At 45.1% G+C, this 17,972-nt stretch overlaps 1 protein-coding gene across 4 annotated transcripts in view; it reads left to right on the top strand.

Moving 5' to 3' along the window:
* Positions 1-17,972, top strand: part of CLPB (ClpB family mitochondrial disaggregase) — a 140,510-nt gene that overhangs the window by 83,604 nt on the left and 38,934 nt on the right. For all 4 annotated transcript variants that reach the window (XM_087868130.1, XM_087868129.1, XM_045782715.2 and 1 more), the window contains one exon: positions 17,783-17,880. In XM_087868130.1, coding sequence (XP_087724256.1) covers positions 17,783-17,880 — 98 coding nt within the window. The remainder of the gene's footprint in view (positions 1-17,782; positions 17,881-17,972) is intronic.

Genomic DNA, 17,972 nt, shown 5'->3' with positions numbered 1-17,972 from the left:
GTTATACACAACTAATGAATCATGGAACTTTACATCAAAAACCAGGGATGTACTGTATGGTGACTAACATAATAAAAAAATATTATTATAAAAAAAATAAAAATAAATAAAATAGCATCAAAAAGAAGGAAATAGCTAGGCATAAATTTAATTTATAAATGTATAACATATATACTGAAAATTATAAGATTGAAAGAAAATAACGATTTAAGTAATGGCAAAAAAAGAAAAAAGAAATAAGGTTTGCATGTTAGAGACCTGGGAGAACCTGGCCACTTGCTGGATTATGGGTAGGAAGTGTAGAGGGCCTTGGGGATGAGCCAGAGGACTTGTACTTTACTTTGAAATCAGTAGAGAACTCCTGAAGTGACTGTCGTTTATTTAGTGACTACAGTGATTTTTACTTTAAAGATTTTATTTATTTTTTTTTATTTATTTTAGGGAGGGCGAGCACACATTTTGGGGGGGGGCAGAGGGAGAAAAAGGGAGAAGGAGAGGAGAGGCAGACTCCCCACTGAACACAGAACCTGACAGACTCGACTCTGCGTTCAATCTTAACACCCTTGAGATCATGATCTCAGCTGAAACCAAGAGTCAGACACTCAACCGACTGAGCCACCCAGGCACCCCAACAGTGATTTTTACTTTAAAAAATGTACAAGATAAAAATTTTAAGCAGTACCAGAGTATATATAGTGGAAAAGAAGTCTCCCTGCCACTTCCCTGGTCCTCTTCCTCAGAAGCAACCATTGTAACTTTTCTTATGTATCCTTCCTATTGCTGCTGTAAACAAATTAGCAAAAATTTAGTGGCTTAAAACAACTCAAGTCTATTATCTTAAAATTCTGGAGATGAGTCTAGAATGGGTCTCAATGGACTAAAAGCAAGGTTTCAGCAGTACATTGCTTTTTGGAGACACAGAGAGCGTCTGTTTTCTTGCCTTTTCCAGCTTCTAGAGGCTGCCCACATTCCTTGTCTCATCGTCCCCTAGTCTTCAAGCTGGCAGTGGTCAGTTGGCCTTTCTCCTTTTTCATTCTGACATTGAGTCTTCTGCCTCCCTCTCTAACTTTTAAGGACCCTTGTGATTACATTGGGCCCACCTGGATAACCCAGGGTACTCTTCCCTTCTCAGAGTCAGCTGATTAGCAACCTTAATTCCCCTTTGTCAAGTGATTTAGCAAGCACCATCACAGGTTCCAAGGATTAGAATGTGGACATCATTGGGGGGCCATTATTCTGCCTACCACACTCTCGGAGATATTTTATGTTTTATTTTTCTTCCTGTTTTTGAATAGTTAATACTTGTATACAGTACAGAATTTAAAAGAGTTTTCAGTATAAGATCTTACAATCCCACCCCATCATCAACCCAAGTATTGCCCTGTTTCTCCACTGTATCTTTATTACTTTTTTAAAAAAGATTTTATTTGTCAGAGACAGTGCGCGCCTGTAAGCACAAGCGGGGGGAGCGGCAGGCAGAGGGAGAAGCAGGCCCCCCACTGAGCAAGGAGCCCAGTGCAGGACTTGATCCCAGGACCCTAGGATCATGACTTGAGCTGAAGGCAGATGCTTAACCAACTGAGCTACCCGGGCGCCCCTCTTTATTACTTTTTCCCTTGAAATTAATAAGCAGTCTGTGGGGAGACAGTTTTAAGGCCATGCAGATACCCTGCTCCTCATCAGAATTTCCCTCTGGACTTAGCTTCCATTGATGAATCTTTCCTGAACCAATCTTTATACAATGGTTGCAACATGAATATTTTACGTCTTTCCCAACTGCAGCACTCATTCCACATTGACCACTCAGCACCTGGCATCCTGTGGTAAACAAGAGTCCTTTCTCCCCCATTTATCTGTCTGTTTTGAAAATGTGCTCATGGCAACTGTTGCTTTAATTGTTCTATAACTCATTACTGTCCTTAGTTATGTTGTGCTAAAATGCTAAAATTGTCTGAGATTTGGCCAGTGTGGCATATCCCAATTTTTTTTTTTTTTTTAGCATTTCCATATTTCCTGGCATAACAAGATGTTTCAGTCTTATATTCACCTTTCTTCTGCCCTGGAATCAGCCATTTCTCTCAGAAGCCCTAAGACTTTTTAGTGAGCAATTGTATTAGAGACTGAAACCTGAGTACCAGGCTTGCTTATTACCCCTTCTGTTGACAGAACCAGGAAATATATACGGTTATATAAACTTGTGCATACACATGCATGTATATACACATATACACACATATGCATATGCATGTACATATTTTTGAAATCCTGAATACCACTACCTCCCATTCCAGTCCATCTCCACCGGGTTCTTTCTTGTCTTCACACATTTCTTGTTTGTATGCCCCTTCTTCTGTAGGGAGAATGCTGGCTCCAAACAGCACTGATACATTTGCTCATTTTCTTGTTCCCATACTACATCTAAGAAGGCTTCAGCCTTGCCTCATCCCTACGACTCCAGAAAACAGACCTACTAAACAGAGTTCAGCTCAGGATTTGTTTGCAGTTCTCATGCCTCCTCCATCCAAGGCTAAAAGTATATAGTCAGATATTAGGTTCATAAGTTACTTGGGTGGTATTTTTTTTCCCTTTCAGTGTATGTATTATTCATTTGAAATATAGTTGGGTTAATTTTTCAATTCACTTTCAGTTTTAGGGTTTTTCTCCCCTACCTGTTTCTAATTTTGTTGTTTGAACTATATAGAAAGATAGAGAAGTAAACCTGTCTCCTGTATCCCTTTCTGCCTTTTTCTGCTCCCCTCAGTGAACCCTGACCCCATGTTTCTTTGTATAAGTAAATTATATGTATTTTAAAATTTACCCTTTTTTCCTACACAAAACGTAACACACGATATATGCTCTTCTGCAGTTTCCTTTTTTTAAAATAATCGTATTTTCTGGAAATCACTCGATATCAGTTCACAGTTCACATATTGTATATACACAATAGTATTCCCTTGTGTGTTTGTATTATATATCCTATGCTTGGACATTGAGGTTTCCAGTATTTTTTAGTTACATATAATGCTACAGTGAATAACCTCTTACATATATATTTGGGGTTGTTGGAAGGTGTGTCTTTACAGTAAATAAAGTCCTAGAAGTGGTATTGCTGGGTCAAAGGGTAAATACATATGTCCTTTAGTTGGATGTTGTGAATTTCTCCTCTACGGAAGTTGTATCATTTTGCATTCCCACTAGCAATGTACTATGAAAGTGTCTGTTTTTCTCACCTCTCCAACAGAGTGTATTGTGTTTTTAGATTTTTGCCAATCTGGTAGGTGAGAGATGGTATCTTAGCATAGTTTTAGTTTAACTCTCTTGTTATGAGTGAAGTTGAACACTATTTCATATGTTTAAGAGCCATTTTATTTTATTTTTTTTTAATATTTTATTTATTTATTCGACAGAGATAGAGACAGCCAGCGAGAGAGGGAACACAAGCAGGGGGAGTGGGAGAGGAAGAAGCAGGCTCATAGCGGAAGAGCCTGATGTGGGGCTCGATCCCGGATCGCCGGGATCACGCCCTGAGCCGAAGGCAGACGCCCAACCGCTATGCCACCCAGGCGCCCCCTAAGAGCCATTTTATATCTCCTTTTATGAGTTGTCTTTTCGTGTCTTTTGCCCATTTTTCTATAGGGCTTTTGGTCTTTTTCTTTCTCTTGATTTTTAAAATTTCTTTGTAAAGAATACAGCCCTTTATCTGTGATGTATATTGCAAATATTTTCTCCCACCTTGGACTGATATGTTTTTAACACTTCCCATATAATTCTGATATACAGCCAGGATCGCGAACCATGGGGATAGTGTGGTTCTGTGCCAGCTGGAACTGTTTCTTAAAGGAGAGTACATACAGTAGAGAAAGGATCATGAGCTGAGGATTCAGCCTTGGGTGTCACCTGTAACCTGGGACAGAAGAATGAACAGGAACCTGCATAGGAAATAAAGTCATGGGTGTTAGGTATCATGAAAATCAAGGTGGAAAAGAATCAAAAGGAGGCAGGATTGGTCAGCAACATTGATTACTGTAGCCGCGAGGAAGAAGAAAGAGTTGTTGAGTGTGGTAATGAGGTCCATACCTCTGCCTTCCAACACTGCTTCATCCCTGCTGGTTCAGGCTGAGAGAAGACTCTCCTGATCTCTATGATTTTGTCTAGCAGTATTTCCAGGGACTGGACTATAGGAGGCCTCTGCTAACAAATAGAAATTGAGGGAACGTAGCCCAACCGCATCATAGCTGGAGCATGATTATTCAGTAGGTAAATATTTATTAAGCTCCTACTGCATGCCAGCTACTATTCTAGCCACAGACTGTCACAACAAAGACCTCATTTTAAATGTGTGATTCTCTCTCACCACTTTCTGAAAAGTTTCTTTGTCCAAGTCCATCTGTCTGGTTTGTCATGCAGCTTCAATGCGGCAAACTTGGTGAAGTCCTTAGAATTAATTAGAGAAAAGTCCTCTTGAGGGAAATGGAATCATTAGCACCAGCTAGAAGCTCTGAGTCAAAAATGGTCCTCTTGGTGTAGCCTGCAAGTCTATTCCCTGCCCTCTCCTTTCTCCTAGTCTCCCCACTGCCCTTCCACTTTTATTTTTGGCGACTGTTGCCTGGTGACTGGGGTTGGCCATAAAGGAAGGAACATAAACTGAGAGAGTCCTTGTTAGCGGTAGCTTCTGGTTTTTAAAAAAAGCCACAATTTTATGAGGGAGATGAGTAATTCCTTCAGCCTTGATGGGGGGTTGAAAAGCAGACATCAGCAGATGAATGGTTCCTGCACCCAGGACTGGAGCCTGTAGCATTTAATATCAAAGATACCCACCTCCACACTTCTGATTCTCTCCCTACTGAGAAGAGCAATTAGCAAAAATATTTCATTGGTTTCTGTTTTTGCAAGTGTTCTCAAAGCTGCCTGTAAAGAAGGCCTCCTGCCTTTCTGAAGATCAGAGTGAAAGTCTCTATATTTGAGTATGCAGTTGGCCCTTGAACAACACAGTGGTTAGGGGTGCTGTGCAAGCGAAAATCTGCATGTAACTTATGACTCCCCCAAAACTCAATTACTAATAGCCTACTGTTGATCAGAAAAGTTTGACCAATAACATAAATGGTTAACACACATTTTGTATGTTATAGGTATTATATACTGGATTCTTGCAATAATGTGAGCTAGAGCAAAGATGTTATTTAAAACATCATAAGGAAGAGAGAATTCACTTATAGTACTGTATCTATCAAAATAAACCCACGTGTAAGTGACCTGCACAGTTCAAACCTGTGTTGTTCAAGGGTCAGCTGTACTTCATTTCAGCAAGCCTGGCTCAGCCACCACTTCAGTGTACTGGTTGCTCGCATCCAAGCAGAAGGCTGTACTTAGCTTTGAGGATAAACATGTAAGTGGCAGCATAAGCCATCTCTTGATAAGCCCTCTTCTCTGCTGTGGACATTAGGCTGGGATTGGTCAGCAGAAGCTTAAACATCTGGTCAGGTCAGTCCTTTGGGGTGGTTGATGTTTTATAGACAAGCCATCAAGATTGATTGGCCTCATAACTGAATTAGCCAGATGTGTGGGCATTGTGTGCCCTCTCCTCAGCCTCCCTTCAATGTTGTTAGACAGAAGCAGACATGCGATTAGCATGTTTGAAGATGATGTGTTTTTAGTGCATGAACAAAAGCTGCTGCCTTCTGCAGAGACTGTGGCTCTGCCCCAGACGTCAGCAGTATAATTATATGACTGCTAAATTCAGCCCAGACCCCAGGCTTGGCTGCCTTGGTCTCAGCTGTCATTTGTGGGAGGGGGTGGGGGGAATGCAGAAGCCCGGGGACCCAGGCTCTTATTATGTGCACTTTGAACTCTGCTTTATCCAGAGTCATTCCCTCCCATGACAGTTGCTCCCAGCTGCTTTCTGGGCACAGAGCCTGCTACCACCTCTGAGGGTAGTCTGTGCTGGATTGTGGGGAGAGAGGGAAGTGGGGCTGGCCTCCTGAGAGCCCACAACTTCCAGGAAACTTGCCCAAAATGAAAATGAGCTGAGGATCCCCGTACTTCCAGTGCCTATGTCGCATGCTATTCAGAAACATCATCTCTCATCTAGAAAACCCCTACCTTAGGTTGCATTGAGCAGAAGTCCTTGGCGGGAGTTTTTACTTTTGCCCTTTTTTCCCACCTAACTCTGTATATGAATTATGTTTGAACACTTATTTCCATGCTGTTGTGCCTCCTCTTTTTTAACCAGACTGGCCCACATATTTGTCTTACAACAAGCCAGGCATTTTCATGTCTCCAATAGCTCTGCTGATGCTTAATATTCTGTAGACGTCTCATATTCAGTGTATCCAAACCCAGCCCTCCACAGACTCTTCCATATTCCCTGTTTGGTGGCTGGCATCATCAACTACTGGTCACCAAACAAGAAAGTATTGTAAGTAAGTCTGATGACTTCACTCTCACTTTCCATCAAGCCTGTCTTAGAATTTTCTCTCAAGTCCATCCTCTCTCCTCTGTCCTCACTACCCTAGTTCAGACTTCATCAGTCTCACGTGGCCAATTCTAACAGTCTTCTTGTTGGTCTCCTTACCTCAAGGTTCCCCTTCAAACCAGCCTCTACCCTGCAAACCCTGGCACTCCTCTGTTTTAAAACCTTCAGCAATTCCCAACGCTTGTAAGCCCAGATGTTTAACCCACATGCAAGTCTTCCTACAGTGCCCCATGAATCTTCTGCCACCCTATCTCCAAGAGGAGCTAGGGATGATGGTTTGCTTCAGGATGGGGACCAGAGCTTGGTAGGCATACCAGGGGATCCCTGGAGCCAGGTGGGTCTGGGGAGACAGGAACTTTTGCTACCACAGGCCCACTCAAGGGCTACCTCCCTAGTATTAGAGTCTTTCCTGCCTCCAGACCTTTGCTCATCCACTTTTCTCTGCCTGGGATGCCCTTTCCCTGCTTCTCTACCTATCAGACTCCTACTTAGTCTTCAAGAGCCTCATTTATCTCTCTTCTGTGTAACTTTCCCTGGCTTACCCACATAAAGTATATCACTTCTCACACTGTTCCCCCACAGCAAGTTTAGGAGGCTATTTTATTGTTTCCGAGATTACAATTGAAGCTTCCAAAAACAGAGCTTCAACATGTATCTCCTCCTCATACACCCTCTACCCCCTTCTCCATTGATTCTGCTCCCAGCAGCCCTGGTCAGATGTCTAGGCTGTGTAAGGCCACCCCAGTCTCCTTTCTGTCTGCTAAAGAGATGGGGTGGCTGGCTCCCTGTTCAATACGCCATCTCTGCAATAGACCGTTGGTGAGATGCATCGTAGGAAGGAATGCCTAATAATGGTAATTGTAGTGAAAGGAACAATAGTTATCATTTATTGAGTCCTTACTGTGTATTAAGCTCTATACTAAGGCTTTTATCTCTTTCAATAATTAAAATAACTCTGTGAATTTGATACTCATTACCTGCATATTCCGTATGTATAAACGAAGGCACTGTTAAGTAACTTGGCCGAGTTCTACCACTCATGAGTAGGTAGCACAGCCATTGTGGCATATCTCTGCTTACGAGCTCCTGAGCAGAATTACCAGTCTCTGTCCCCAGAGCCTCTACAGGGTCTGGCATAAAATAGGTGCTCTGGAATGCTGGTTTGTTGATTGAATGAACGAATGAATGAATGAATCCGTGTCCTTCCCATTGAACTTGCTTTCAGGCTTAAGGGGGTCTGGCTGAGCATCTGTAGCTTATGCCAAGGAGTATGGATTTTGTCTCCTCTCCTAATACCCAGCTGTACACAGACATGTTCCCTCCCACTCAGTAACAAACTGCCTGGAACTCTTTCCTGGCTCATATTTACAAGAGAATGTGATAAATTCTGTATTGATCCCTCCTGTTCCACTGTAAATTTTGCAAAAGATGATTAAATAGAGCAATAGAGTCTGCAGGCATTGTGGCTCAATATGTTGTGGAGTGGCGTATCGACCTCCTCCATCCAAAGGCAGCCAGCGCCTATCCCTGCTGCCCCAGACCAATAATTAAAACCCTGGGAGACTGGGATTTAAAATCCAATCATATCCCTGAATCAAGCCTTCTAGCCTCCCCATGTGACGAGTGCGGTAAGGTAACGGCAGGAGCATGTTTATGTCTGTGCGGAAGCAGTCCCCACAGGGTGGGTAAGAAAATGGAGAGCTGGGCAGCCCTGCTGGCTAAATCACTTCACCCTGACATCACAGCCACTTGTAAGACAATCTGGAGGTACATAAACAAGTCCTAGCCAAAGACCAAATCTCAGACTCTAAGAGCAAAATATCATGCACAAAAATTCGCGAATTGTGTTTCTGTGTACACTTCTGTTCCCACAGCCAGTTTAAGCAAGGCATTTGGCTTGATTAAGCTATGGCCTTTAGTCATCAAATATGTATTTGAATTTCTGCGGGATCTCTTTGGTTTAATCTAAGCTGAAGCCAGCCTTCCCTGTGCTGAGACCTGTAATCGAGGCACAAGATACTCTTGAAATAAACTTACCCATCTTCTCCTAGCAGGACTGGGCGCTCTTTAAGAGCTGGGACAGTGTCGTCTTATTCACCTTTGTATTCCTGGCGCCTAGCTTGATGCCAGACACATAAAAGGTTCTCAGAAAGTATCTCTGAATGAAGAAACACAAATGAACGATTAGTCTTCGGGAAAAACCTCCATAAGCTGACGTGGAGGTGGTAGGTCTACCAAATGGTCGTCCACTCAGTGCTTGAACACTTTCAGTGCTGGGGACTCATTTGTTCCTCAGGCTGCTCAGAATCTGTCTTTGGATGATGGTTAGAAATTTCTTATATTCAACCAGAATCTGCTTCCAAGGGTCTTAACTTTACTCTGGGGCTTATGTGGAATCTAATCCCTGTTCCACTGCTGGCCCTTCTAATACCTGAAGATGCAGGCACGTTCTTCTGAGCTATCTTTTCTCCAGCCTGAACCTCCAGTTTCTTTTCTTTTTTTTTTTTTTTAAGATTTTATTTATTTATTTGACAGAGAGAGACAGCCAGCGAGAGAGGGAACACAAGCAGGGAGAGTGGGAGAGGAAGAAGCAGGCTCCCAGCGGAGCAGGGAGCCTGACGCGGGGCTTGATCCCAGGACTCCGGGATCACGCGCTGAGCCTAAGACAGACGCTTAATGACTGAGCCACCCAGTCGCCCCTGAACCTCTAGTTTCTTAACCCATTATTCTCATGTGGCTTCCCAACCCTTTCCTATTTTTTTTTAAAGTTTATTTTTTTAGTAATCTCTACACCCAACATAAGACTTGAACTCACAACCCAGAGATCAAGAGTCAGATGATCTTCCGGTTGAGCCAGCCAGGCACCCAACCCTTTCCTATCTTGATCACACTTCCCAGAACCATCTCTACTTTGTCTCTCTCCTAAAACCCATGACTTCCAATTTATCTCCATTACTTTTCATCTCATTTGTTTCAGCTCTTAATGTCAGCCTTCTACCAGGTGTATCTGGCTCTTCCCACCCCAATCTGACACCTACAGATTTGATGAACAGACCGTCCTATGATATTTTTGTCAAGGATAAACATACTAAACAGAACCAACCCTATTTGCTGCCACTCAAAACTTCCTTCCAGGTCACCTGTGATCTATTAGTCACTCCATTCCCCTTGGGTCTGGTTAGTCCACCAGTCACTGCTAACCTTCCAGACTGTACTGGCACCCAGCCCACAATTCTCCATCATGTCCTCAGGTTGTCCTGAGATAGCCCATCAAATGTCTGATGAAGTCCACATTTGCCCTGACTGCACCTGATTGAGCAAACAGATAATCCTGATGAAGAAAGGAAATGAGGTTAGTCTGGCATGACTTGGTTTCCGTGACCCCATTCTCATTGCCTGACGATCATCATCATTTCCTTTTCTAGGCATTCACAGGGCATCCTTTTAGTAATACATCTGATTCTGAAGATGAGACATATGTGTGTGAAAAGTATATGATCAGTTAAGTGCTCTAGGGGTTCAAAGGAGGAAGTGGTCCACGTAGGTGGAGTGGTCTTGGAAAGTTTCCAGGCAGGGGAAACGGAGCTGGGCTTTGCAGAATAGAGGGTCTGAGTAGTGGGCAAAGGGGAGTTTGTCACCACTGATGAGAATAGTAACAGCTCTGTGTGGTCCAGTCCTGCCAGTCACTTGGAGCTAAAAGCTTGGGGGTGGGGCCCAAGACTGTGGGCAGGTGGAAAGAGCCCTGGACTGGAAGGCCTGGGTCTAGCCCTCACTCTCCCACTCACAGTCTCCATGACCATCCTGGGCTCCAAGCTTCCCTCCCCCAGGCTTCTCCAGTCTTTTTTTCCTTAGTGCTCAGTGTAACACCTCTGTTCTTCTCCAGCTGGTGCTGTGGTTTCCCATCTCCCCAGCTACACAGTGTATATCTCCGTTCTAGTGGGGGTAGAGGAGTCATCATCCTCATTCCCTTGTCTGCCTTCACCACACTGCATCGTCACTGTTTCTGTCCCTATCTGTCTCCCATCAGTCTGGGTTCTGCCCAAAAGCAAGAACGGGTCTGATGCTGCCGTGTACCCAGCACTTGGCCCAGCATCAGTACTCAGTGGGTTTTGATGGAATGTCTGGATCCAGTCATGAGCCAGTAGCTCTCTGTTCCATGGCCTTTAGATATCCCCCTCTCTGAAGGCAAGGGATCCCAACTGTGTCCATTGGGGAGTTAGGACTTGTAGATGACCTTCTAGGATGTCAGTTAATGTGGGTCACTATTCACCTGGTCCCCAGATGGGGAAGCCCTGAATGAGAGGAAAAGGAACCCCATTTTGTACCCTGTCTACAAAGCTGTCTATCTCAAACCTACCTCTGGAAAGCCTCCTCTCTCTTGGTTTTAGAGCATCTCAGCACACTGGAAGGGAAGAAGAGAGATGATTTTTTTCCTGTTTTTGAGTCATCAGGTCTTTGGAAGGTAGCACGATGTGGTGGAAAACCAGATCTGGCTTCTTTTAAAAACAGCAACAAAAAAACTGATTATGTAAAATTGCAAACACATACAAAAGAAGGAATAGTGTAATAAATCTGTGCTTTAAATTCCAGCTCTACTGTTTGTCTGCTGGGTGACCATGGGCAAGTGATTTCAGCTCTCTGAGCCTGTTTTCTCTGAGTCTTTGTATGATGAATAATTCAGACACTATGTACAAAGGCCTTATACCCAGCAAATGTTAGCTTATCCCTTTTCATCTTGCTCTTCTGCCAGACTCCGTTAAAGTGTCTGGAAAATGGGAAAAATAATACCTCTTCTGCTTTCTTCAAATTGTTAAGAATGAAATACATGGGAGAAGTCAGCACAGGGTGTGGCATGTAGTGACTGCTGGTAGAGGTGGTGGGTCACAGGGAGGTGGGTCTAGAGGCACACAGGTACGCGCGTGTATGTATCTTGAGAATGCTCACTGGTGCGATTTATGGAAACAGCTCAGGACAAGACGTCAGGCACTGGGGCTCTTCTTGGTTCCACGCAGCCTCTCAAAGCATTCTGGACAGGTGTGTTCTGTCTCTGACCTGAGGAGCTACATGCATACTAGCTGGGAGGACTAAACAGGGATGGGCCCCCAGGAGAGGGAGGGTGTTGGGAAGACAACAGGAGCCCATGGACATATGGAGAGCATTAAGAGTTGGAGGTTAGTAGAGGCTTCCCAGAGGGAGGGACCTTGAAGAAGGAGTAGTCAGGGAGATAAGGAGTGGGGTTCCAGGCATGAAGAATGGCCCAAACAACAGTGTGGAGACAGGGAAGGCATGTGGTTTCTCTGACATGGTCATTCTGTCTTTCTAGGAATGCTTCCTTGGTGGGGAACTCAAAACCAGAATGAGTAGATCGCTCCACGCTGACAGACATCTCTGATTATAGGAAAATTTTCCCTATATTCAACCAAAAACTTCTAATTGGCGGTAAACAGATTGTTGAAATAGTGAAAATCAGGATGAAGGTAGTAAAGGAGCTAGCAGTAAAAATGGAAGGAAGAGTGAATATAAACATTATTACAAAGAATATGTATGGTCTTTTTTTTCCTCCAATCATTTTCAAGCTTTTTATTTTACTCAGTCCAAACAAAACCCCAGAGGTAGGCAAGGCAGCAATCATTACCACCAGAGAAGTGAAGAAAGTGTTCTGGATCACACAGCCAGGGAGTGGTAACCCCCACCCCTGCAAGCTCCCCCACCCAATGCTCTTTTATAGGGCTGGGATCTAGCTACATGTAGGGGAAGGGGTGAGTCACAGAAACTCAGTGGTGGTAGACCTGGATCACTAGAAGGCCCATATAGCTGATAGAACTGCAGGGGGCAGTGGGGAGTGTGTGAGCGTGTCGATATTATTGATAATACAGCCTAACACATTTGTACAGGGCGGTTACTGTTGTGTTTTTTAAAAGCCTTCTTATACTAGCATTATCTTCTTTGATATTCACAGAGGTAGGCAGAGGGCCAGACGGGGAGTGACAAGGGTGGAGGGAGTAAGAAGTCTCCTCCCCCACCCTAATTTCAGCCCTCTCCCAAGGAAGGGCAACTGGGCCAGTCTGTCCCACCACTTCCTCCCCACTTCCCGCCCACAGAGCCTAGAGGGTGTTGGGACCTGGCCTGACCTAATTTTCCAGAGAGATGTCTTGGGACCAGAAAAGAGACTAGGCGCTTTGGCCTACAGGACATGATCCCACACTTGCTGTCAGAGGGCTCTTCCGAGGCCAGAAGAGCAGTCATGTTTTGTGTAGCCTCAGAAGATTGTCCCTGGAAAGAAATCCCTTCATTTGGTAAATCTTAGTGAAACCTGTTCTGTGCCAGGCCCTGTCCTGGGTAGCAGGGATATAGCAGTGGGTCAGACATGATCCCTGACTTCGAAGAGCTCTCAGTCTTGGATGCAGACAGACTGTTTCCACGCAGCATGATCAGTACGGTAGAAGCAGAAGGTCCTGTGGGAGCTCAAAGGATGATACCAAACCTGGGATGGAAGGGAAACCAGGAAAGTTCCTTGGAGAAGCCTGAGCCAGGTCTTTAAAGATGAGCAAGTGTTTGCTGGAAGACCAAGGTGGGAGTGGGGTTGGAGGGAGAGGTTGGAGCTCATATGAAACTGAGTCTGTCCTCAGTTTAGTGGGGGGAACCCCTTGGAGAACCATGAGCTCGGGGTAGGTTCTGGGCACATTCAGGAGAGCCAGGATGAGACTACCTGTTTCCGATGTAGTAGAGGGGAGTCTCTTCGTAGGGAATTGGGAGAGCTCACCATTAAGACGTTTTTTCCACTCAGAAAATCTATGGTTGTGTCAAACCAAAGGCAGGCACTATGCCAGAGAAGAGCAGGGGGTTCCTGGGTCCCAGTGGGCCAGCCTTCTGTCCTACCAACACCATTTCCACTGCTTTACATGATGAGACCCAAGCCAGCCACTGGTGCCAGCCAGGACCAGCCATTACCACCACCCCCCCACACCTTACTTTCCTGACCCAAGCCCTATTGACAGATCCCCCAGAATCTGAAGGAATTCAAGACAAATGGTTAAGAGGATGGAGTTAATAAAATTTGAAAAATTGAGGCCTGTCACTCCACTAAACTTTTTTCAATACCACTGACAGAAACATATTTCCCCAATGAGTGACCTTCCACAGCTGTAGCGGGCAGGCACAGCCGCAGCAGTGCTGCCAGGAAGCCAGTCTGCTATTTATCAAATATTATAAGCTGGGACACACTAATCTGGAGCAGGGAGAGGAGAGGAGGGGTCCTGCACTATACTGCCTGGGGTGCTCCAGGTGTTGGCCCCAGCCCCAGACAGCCAGTGGGAGGTGACGGATGGCCTGCGATTAGCACTCCCCACCTCCATTCGGCCCTCTCACTTGCTCCCAGAGGCCTGACCCTCTAGACCAGCTGCTCGGCCCGGAGGGGCCCTGGGTGGGAGACATGGGGAGGTCAGGCCAGGGCACGGGCCATCCTGATGCCCCCGGAGAGGGCAGGCGGGTGAGACCCAGTGTGGTTATTTATTGGAGTATAATGGTTTGTGGCTATCGGTCGTGGAGGTGAAATCGATCAGTTGTAGAAGTCAGGTTCTATCAATTATTACAGCAATTAGTCAAGTCAGAGCATCAGAGCAAGGGTGTGGGGGGTGGGGGACTAATATTAGATGGCCATTTTCCATGGTGCCCCCACCTCAGCCTTTCTAAAGTGGTGGCAGAAGCGCTGCCCTGAGGCTCCAGAACCTTGGGGAAGCCGGCTGGCTTCCCCCCTCAGGAGTGGCTGGGGTGGGGACTGACCGAGAGCCTCCTGAGCTAGAGATAGGCCCAACACTGCTTTAAAAGGTGTCCCTGTGCTGACTGGCCCAGGTGCAGAGATGTCCTACCTGTCCCCATCCCATCCTTTATGAGAAGTGACACGACTCCTACTAGAAATTACTCAGTGGCCAATGTTTATGGCACACATTTTTCATTCTGTAAGCAAATATAGATCACTGACAGCACTTGTTTGACGCAGCTAATCTCACCCTCTGTTCTTTCTCCCACTGTCTCCCTCTCTCACTTTCCCTTCCTCTCCTCCCTCCCCTTCTCATCTGTTTCTCTTCCTCTCTTCACTCCTCTTGTCTTTCCCTTCTATAGGTCTCTCCTTATAGATCCCCCTTTTACTCCAGCCCATATCTAGCGACTTGAGTTCCCCTTGAGGCTGCCTAAGAAAGGAGGCCTTTCCACTGCTGAATTGTAGCTCCCTTTCAGCGCTAGCCATGATCCAGGAACTTGAGGGGAGGGGAGGATGCCATCTGCCACTGGCCCTCAGCCTTGTGGAGCCCCTCAGTGTTAAGCACCAGAGAGACCAGGGGTAGGCTGGTAAGGCCAGACCAGGTGAACAAGCTCCTTAGTACTCCATTCCTTCCTGGGCCCCCACAGTACTGTCTGTCCCTCCTTCAGCACACTGACACATTCAGCCCGAGTTGTAATTATGTGGTCATCTCTCATCCTCATTAGCCTCTGGAAAGCTGGAATTGGGCCTTGATGGGAACTCTAGGTAGCGCCTAATCTTAAAGACAGGAAGGGGAGTCTGCCGAAGATATAGTCACAGAGGTGTGAGGAAAACCTGAAAAAATGGTTTTATAGAACTGAAAGGAGAGTGGCCAAGTGCCACAGAGTGATCAAGAAATACAAAATAGAAGACTATTCCTTGGCTTTGCCAGTCCCCCATCATCCTGCGTACAGAGCCCTGCAGATACAAAGCACCCAGTCACTGCCAACAGAATTGAAAGAATGAGGCTCCAACAGAGCCCCTAAGGACTTGCCTACTAGTTAGGAAGAGCATAGACAGCTTTCTTACCAGGGAGGTGGCACTTTACCCTGTAAGCGGTGAAAAGCCAGGGAAGGATATTTCAGTATCGGTGTGTCATGGCCGCCCCGTGGGAGTGTGGAGAATTGGAGTTGAGGAAACCTGGTGATGGGTTTGACTCCTGGTCTAAGCACATAATTAGCTTTGTGACCTTGGGCTAGTTGGTTCACTTTCCTGGGCCCCAGTTTTCATGTCTGTAGCATGGGGGTCTTGATTCCTGCCTCTCAACAGTGGTTGCAAGGATTAAGTGATACTGTGTACATGAAGTTCAGAGCGCAGTGTCCGGCACATAGTCAGTGCTCAGTAAATACCAGCAGCCCCTATTATCACCGCTCCTAGATGTATAGCCAAGAGACGTGAAAATACTTCTGTGCAAAGACTCGTACACATACGTTCGTAGCAGCATCGTTCACAATAGCCAAGGGGAGAAACAACCCAAATGTCCATCAGCTGATGAATGGCGAAACAAAATGTGGCCTGTCCACAGAATGGAGCTTTATTCATCCATGAAAAGGAGTGCTGCATTCCTGCTTTCATGTTGCAGCATGAATGACACCTACTACGACATCAGTGAACCTTGAGAACATGCTAAGTGAAAGAAGCCAGACAGAAAAGGCCATATATTGCATGTTTCCATTTATATGAAATGTCAAATATAGGCAAATCTATAGGAACAGAAAGTAGACTAATGATTGCTGAGTTTAGGGGGAATGGGGGATATCTGATAATGGTTGTGAGGTTTCTTTTCGAGATTATGAAAATGATCTGGAATCAGTGGTGATGGTTGTACAACCCTGTAAGTATATTTAAAACCACTGAATTATATACTTTAAAAGGTTGAATTTTATGGTATGTGAATTATATCTCAATAAAAAAGAATATAAATATTTTATTTCACATTTCTATTAGAAAATAGGATCATGTATAAAAGTATTAATTTTTCTCATTGATAGTAAGTGTCCTTGGCCTGGATCATACTTCTTGCTCTCTGCCCCACGCCCTCCTCCTCCCATACCTGTTCCTCTGCAGCCCAGGCAGACAGCCACCTGTAAATGCTTAATAAATGCTTACGGTTGTTGATAAATATATAGACCTTTAAGAAACAGAGAGCTTCAGTAGGAATAATTTTATATCCTGGAACAAATGTTTCCACAGCCTAGGATTGAGAAATGCTGAGTTTTACAGTCCATCAGCAAACAGTAGCTAGACACCCACCTTGAGCCAGGCTCCATGCTGATGTGCATTTGCCTGCGTATTCAGTGTTCCCAGCCAGCCCACCGTATCCTTATGGCAGGGACTGAGTCTTAACCCTTCTTTACTTCTAGACAATACTTCCTTAGCAAAAAAGAAGATCAAGTTATTTTAGTACGTAGTCCTTGAGCATCTGCTCTGTTCAAGGCACAACTTTCCTATGTTTCGGTCTCCCTGCTTTGAATGAGGTGCTTAGGGGGCCAGGCCAGATCTGATTCTTCTGTGTCGCAAGCCCCACACATTCAGGGTTCGCCAAATGGAATGGAATGGACAGTTTTTGAAGAAGAGAGTGAGATGTTCAGACCTGGGCTTTGGGAAGGAAATTCTAACAACGTAGAGGTCAGGGGAGCCTTTCCTCCACATCTGCCAAGACATTGCACCAAGTAGACACTTTATACAGGCTCGTCAGCTGCCAGAACTTAGAAAGAAGGTAGATGCCTTCTGGTAAGCCCCTTCTTTTGATCATACTTCAAGCTCTTTGTCCTCAAATCACGGGAACTAATGATTGGAAGAAATGCCTGCCCACACGAACACACTCACCAACAGTTAGCATTGGTAAGGGCATCAAACCTTGGGGCTACCACAGCCAGGTTCCTGGTGATGCCTACTCCCTTCCAGAGGACTCTGATAACTCTGGTATGCAGGAAATACCAAGGTAAAAGAGCATTAAAGGAGAGAGAGAGGAGCAGAGAGCAGGAAAAAAAGGAGGCCGTTTTGCCTTTTTTTGGATATTCTGTGCTTTAGAAAGGAACCCTTTTATATTATTTTCTTAATATTCATCTGTATACGCAAATGATCTTGATCATATGGGCATTTTAATGACTGTTGCATTGGTGGTGATATATTAATCTGTGTGTTTGGTGTATTTGTGAGCATGTTCAGCTGTGTGTATTTGTGTGTGTGTGTGTGTGTATTTGTGTACAACACACTTGTGTGTATATAATACATCTTTGTGTATGTAGTAGTATGGGTAGTATGTTTCTCCGCATGTGTGCATATATGCGTAGGAACCCCAGTACCCTGACCTCTGTGTCAGAGAGAACCAAGGACTGTCCTCTCAGAGTACATGTTTTTCACACCATTCTACAGTCTCTTAGGGTTTTGTTGCTCCCTATTTCCATGGGAATTCCTTACTCTGAAATTAGGGCCCAGGTCACCTCTGAGGGATGGCTGAGGCCCCACTTATCACTCATAGAACCTTTGACTACTTCTCTTCCTGCCAGGAGCCAACCCCCTGCAGAGGAATGAAATGGGACACACACCCTTGGATTATGCCCGAGAAGGGGAGGTGATGAAGCTTCTGAGGACGTCTGAGGCAAAGGTAAGTCTCAGAGAAAGGAGAAGGCCTGTGGGCACTCCGTGCTGCATTTAATCTTCACTCATTAAATTATGTCTGGCTCCATACCAAAGCTA

Source organism: Ursus americanus, chromosome 16 (genome assembly GCF_024610735.1).
Source record: "Ursus americanus isolate L20-20 chromosome 16, mUrsAme1.1.p, whole genome shotgun sequence".
Lineage (NCBI taxonomy): Eukaryota > Metazoa > Chordata > Mammalia > Carnivora > Ursidae > Ursus > Ursus americanus.
The sequence above is the reverse complement of the archived record's forward strand: the minus strand, read 5'-3'. Positions and strand labels throughout refer to the sequence as shown.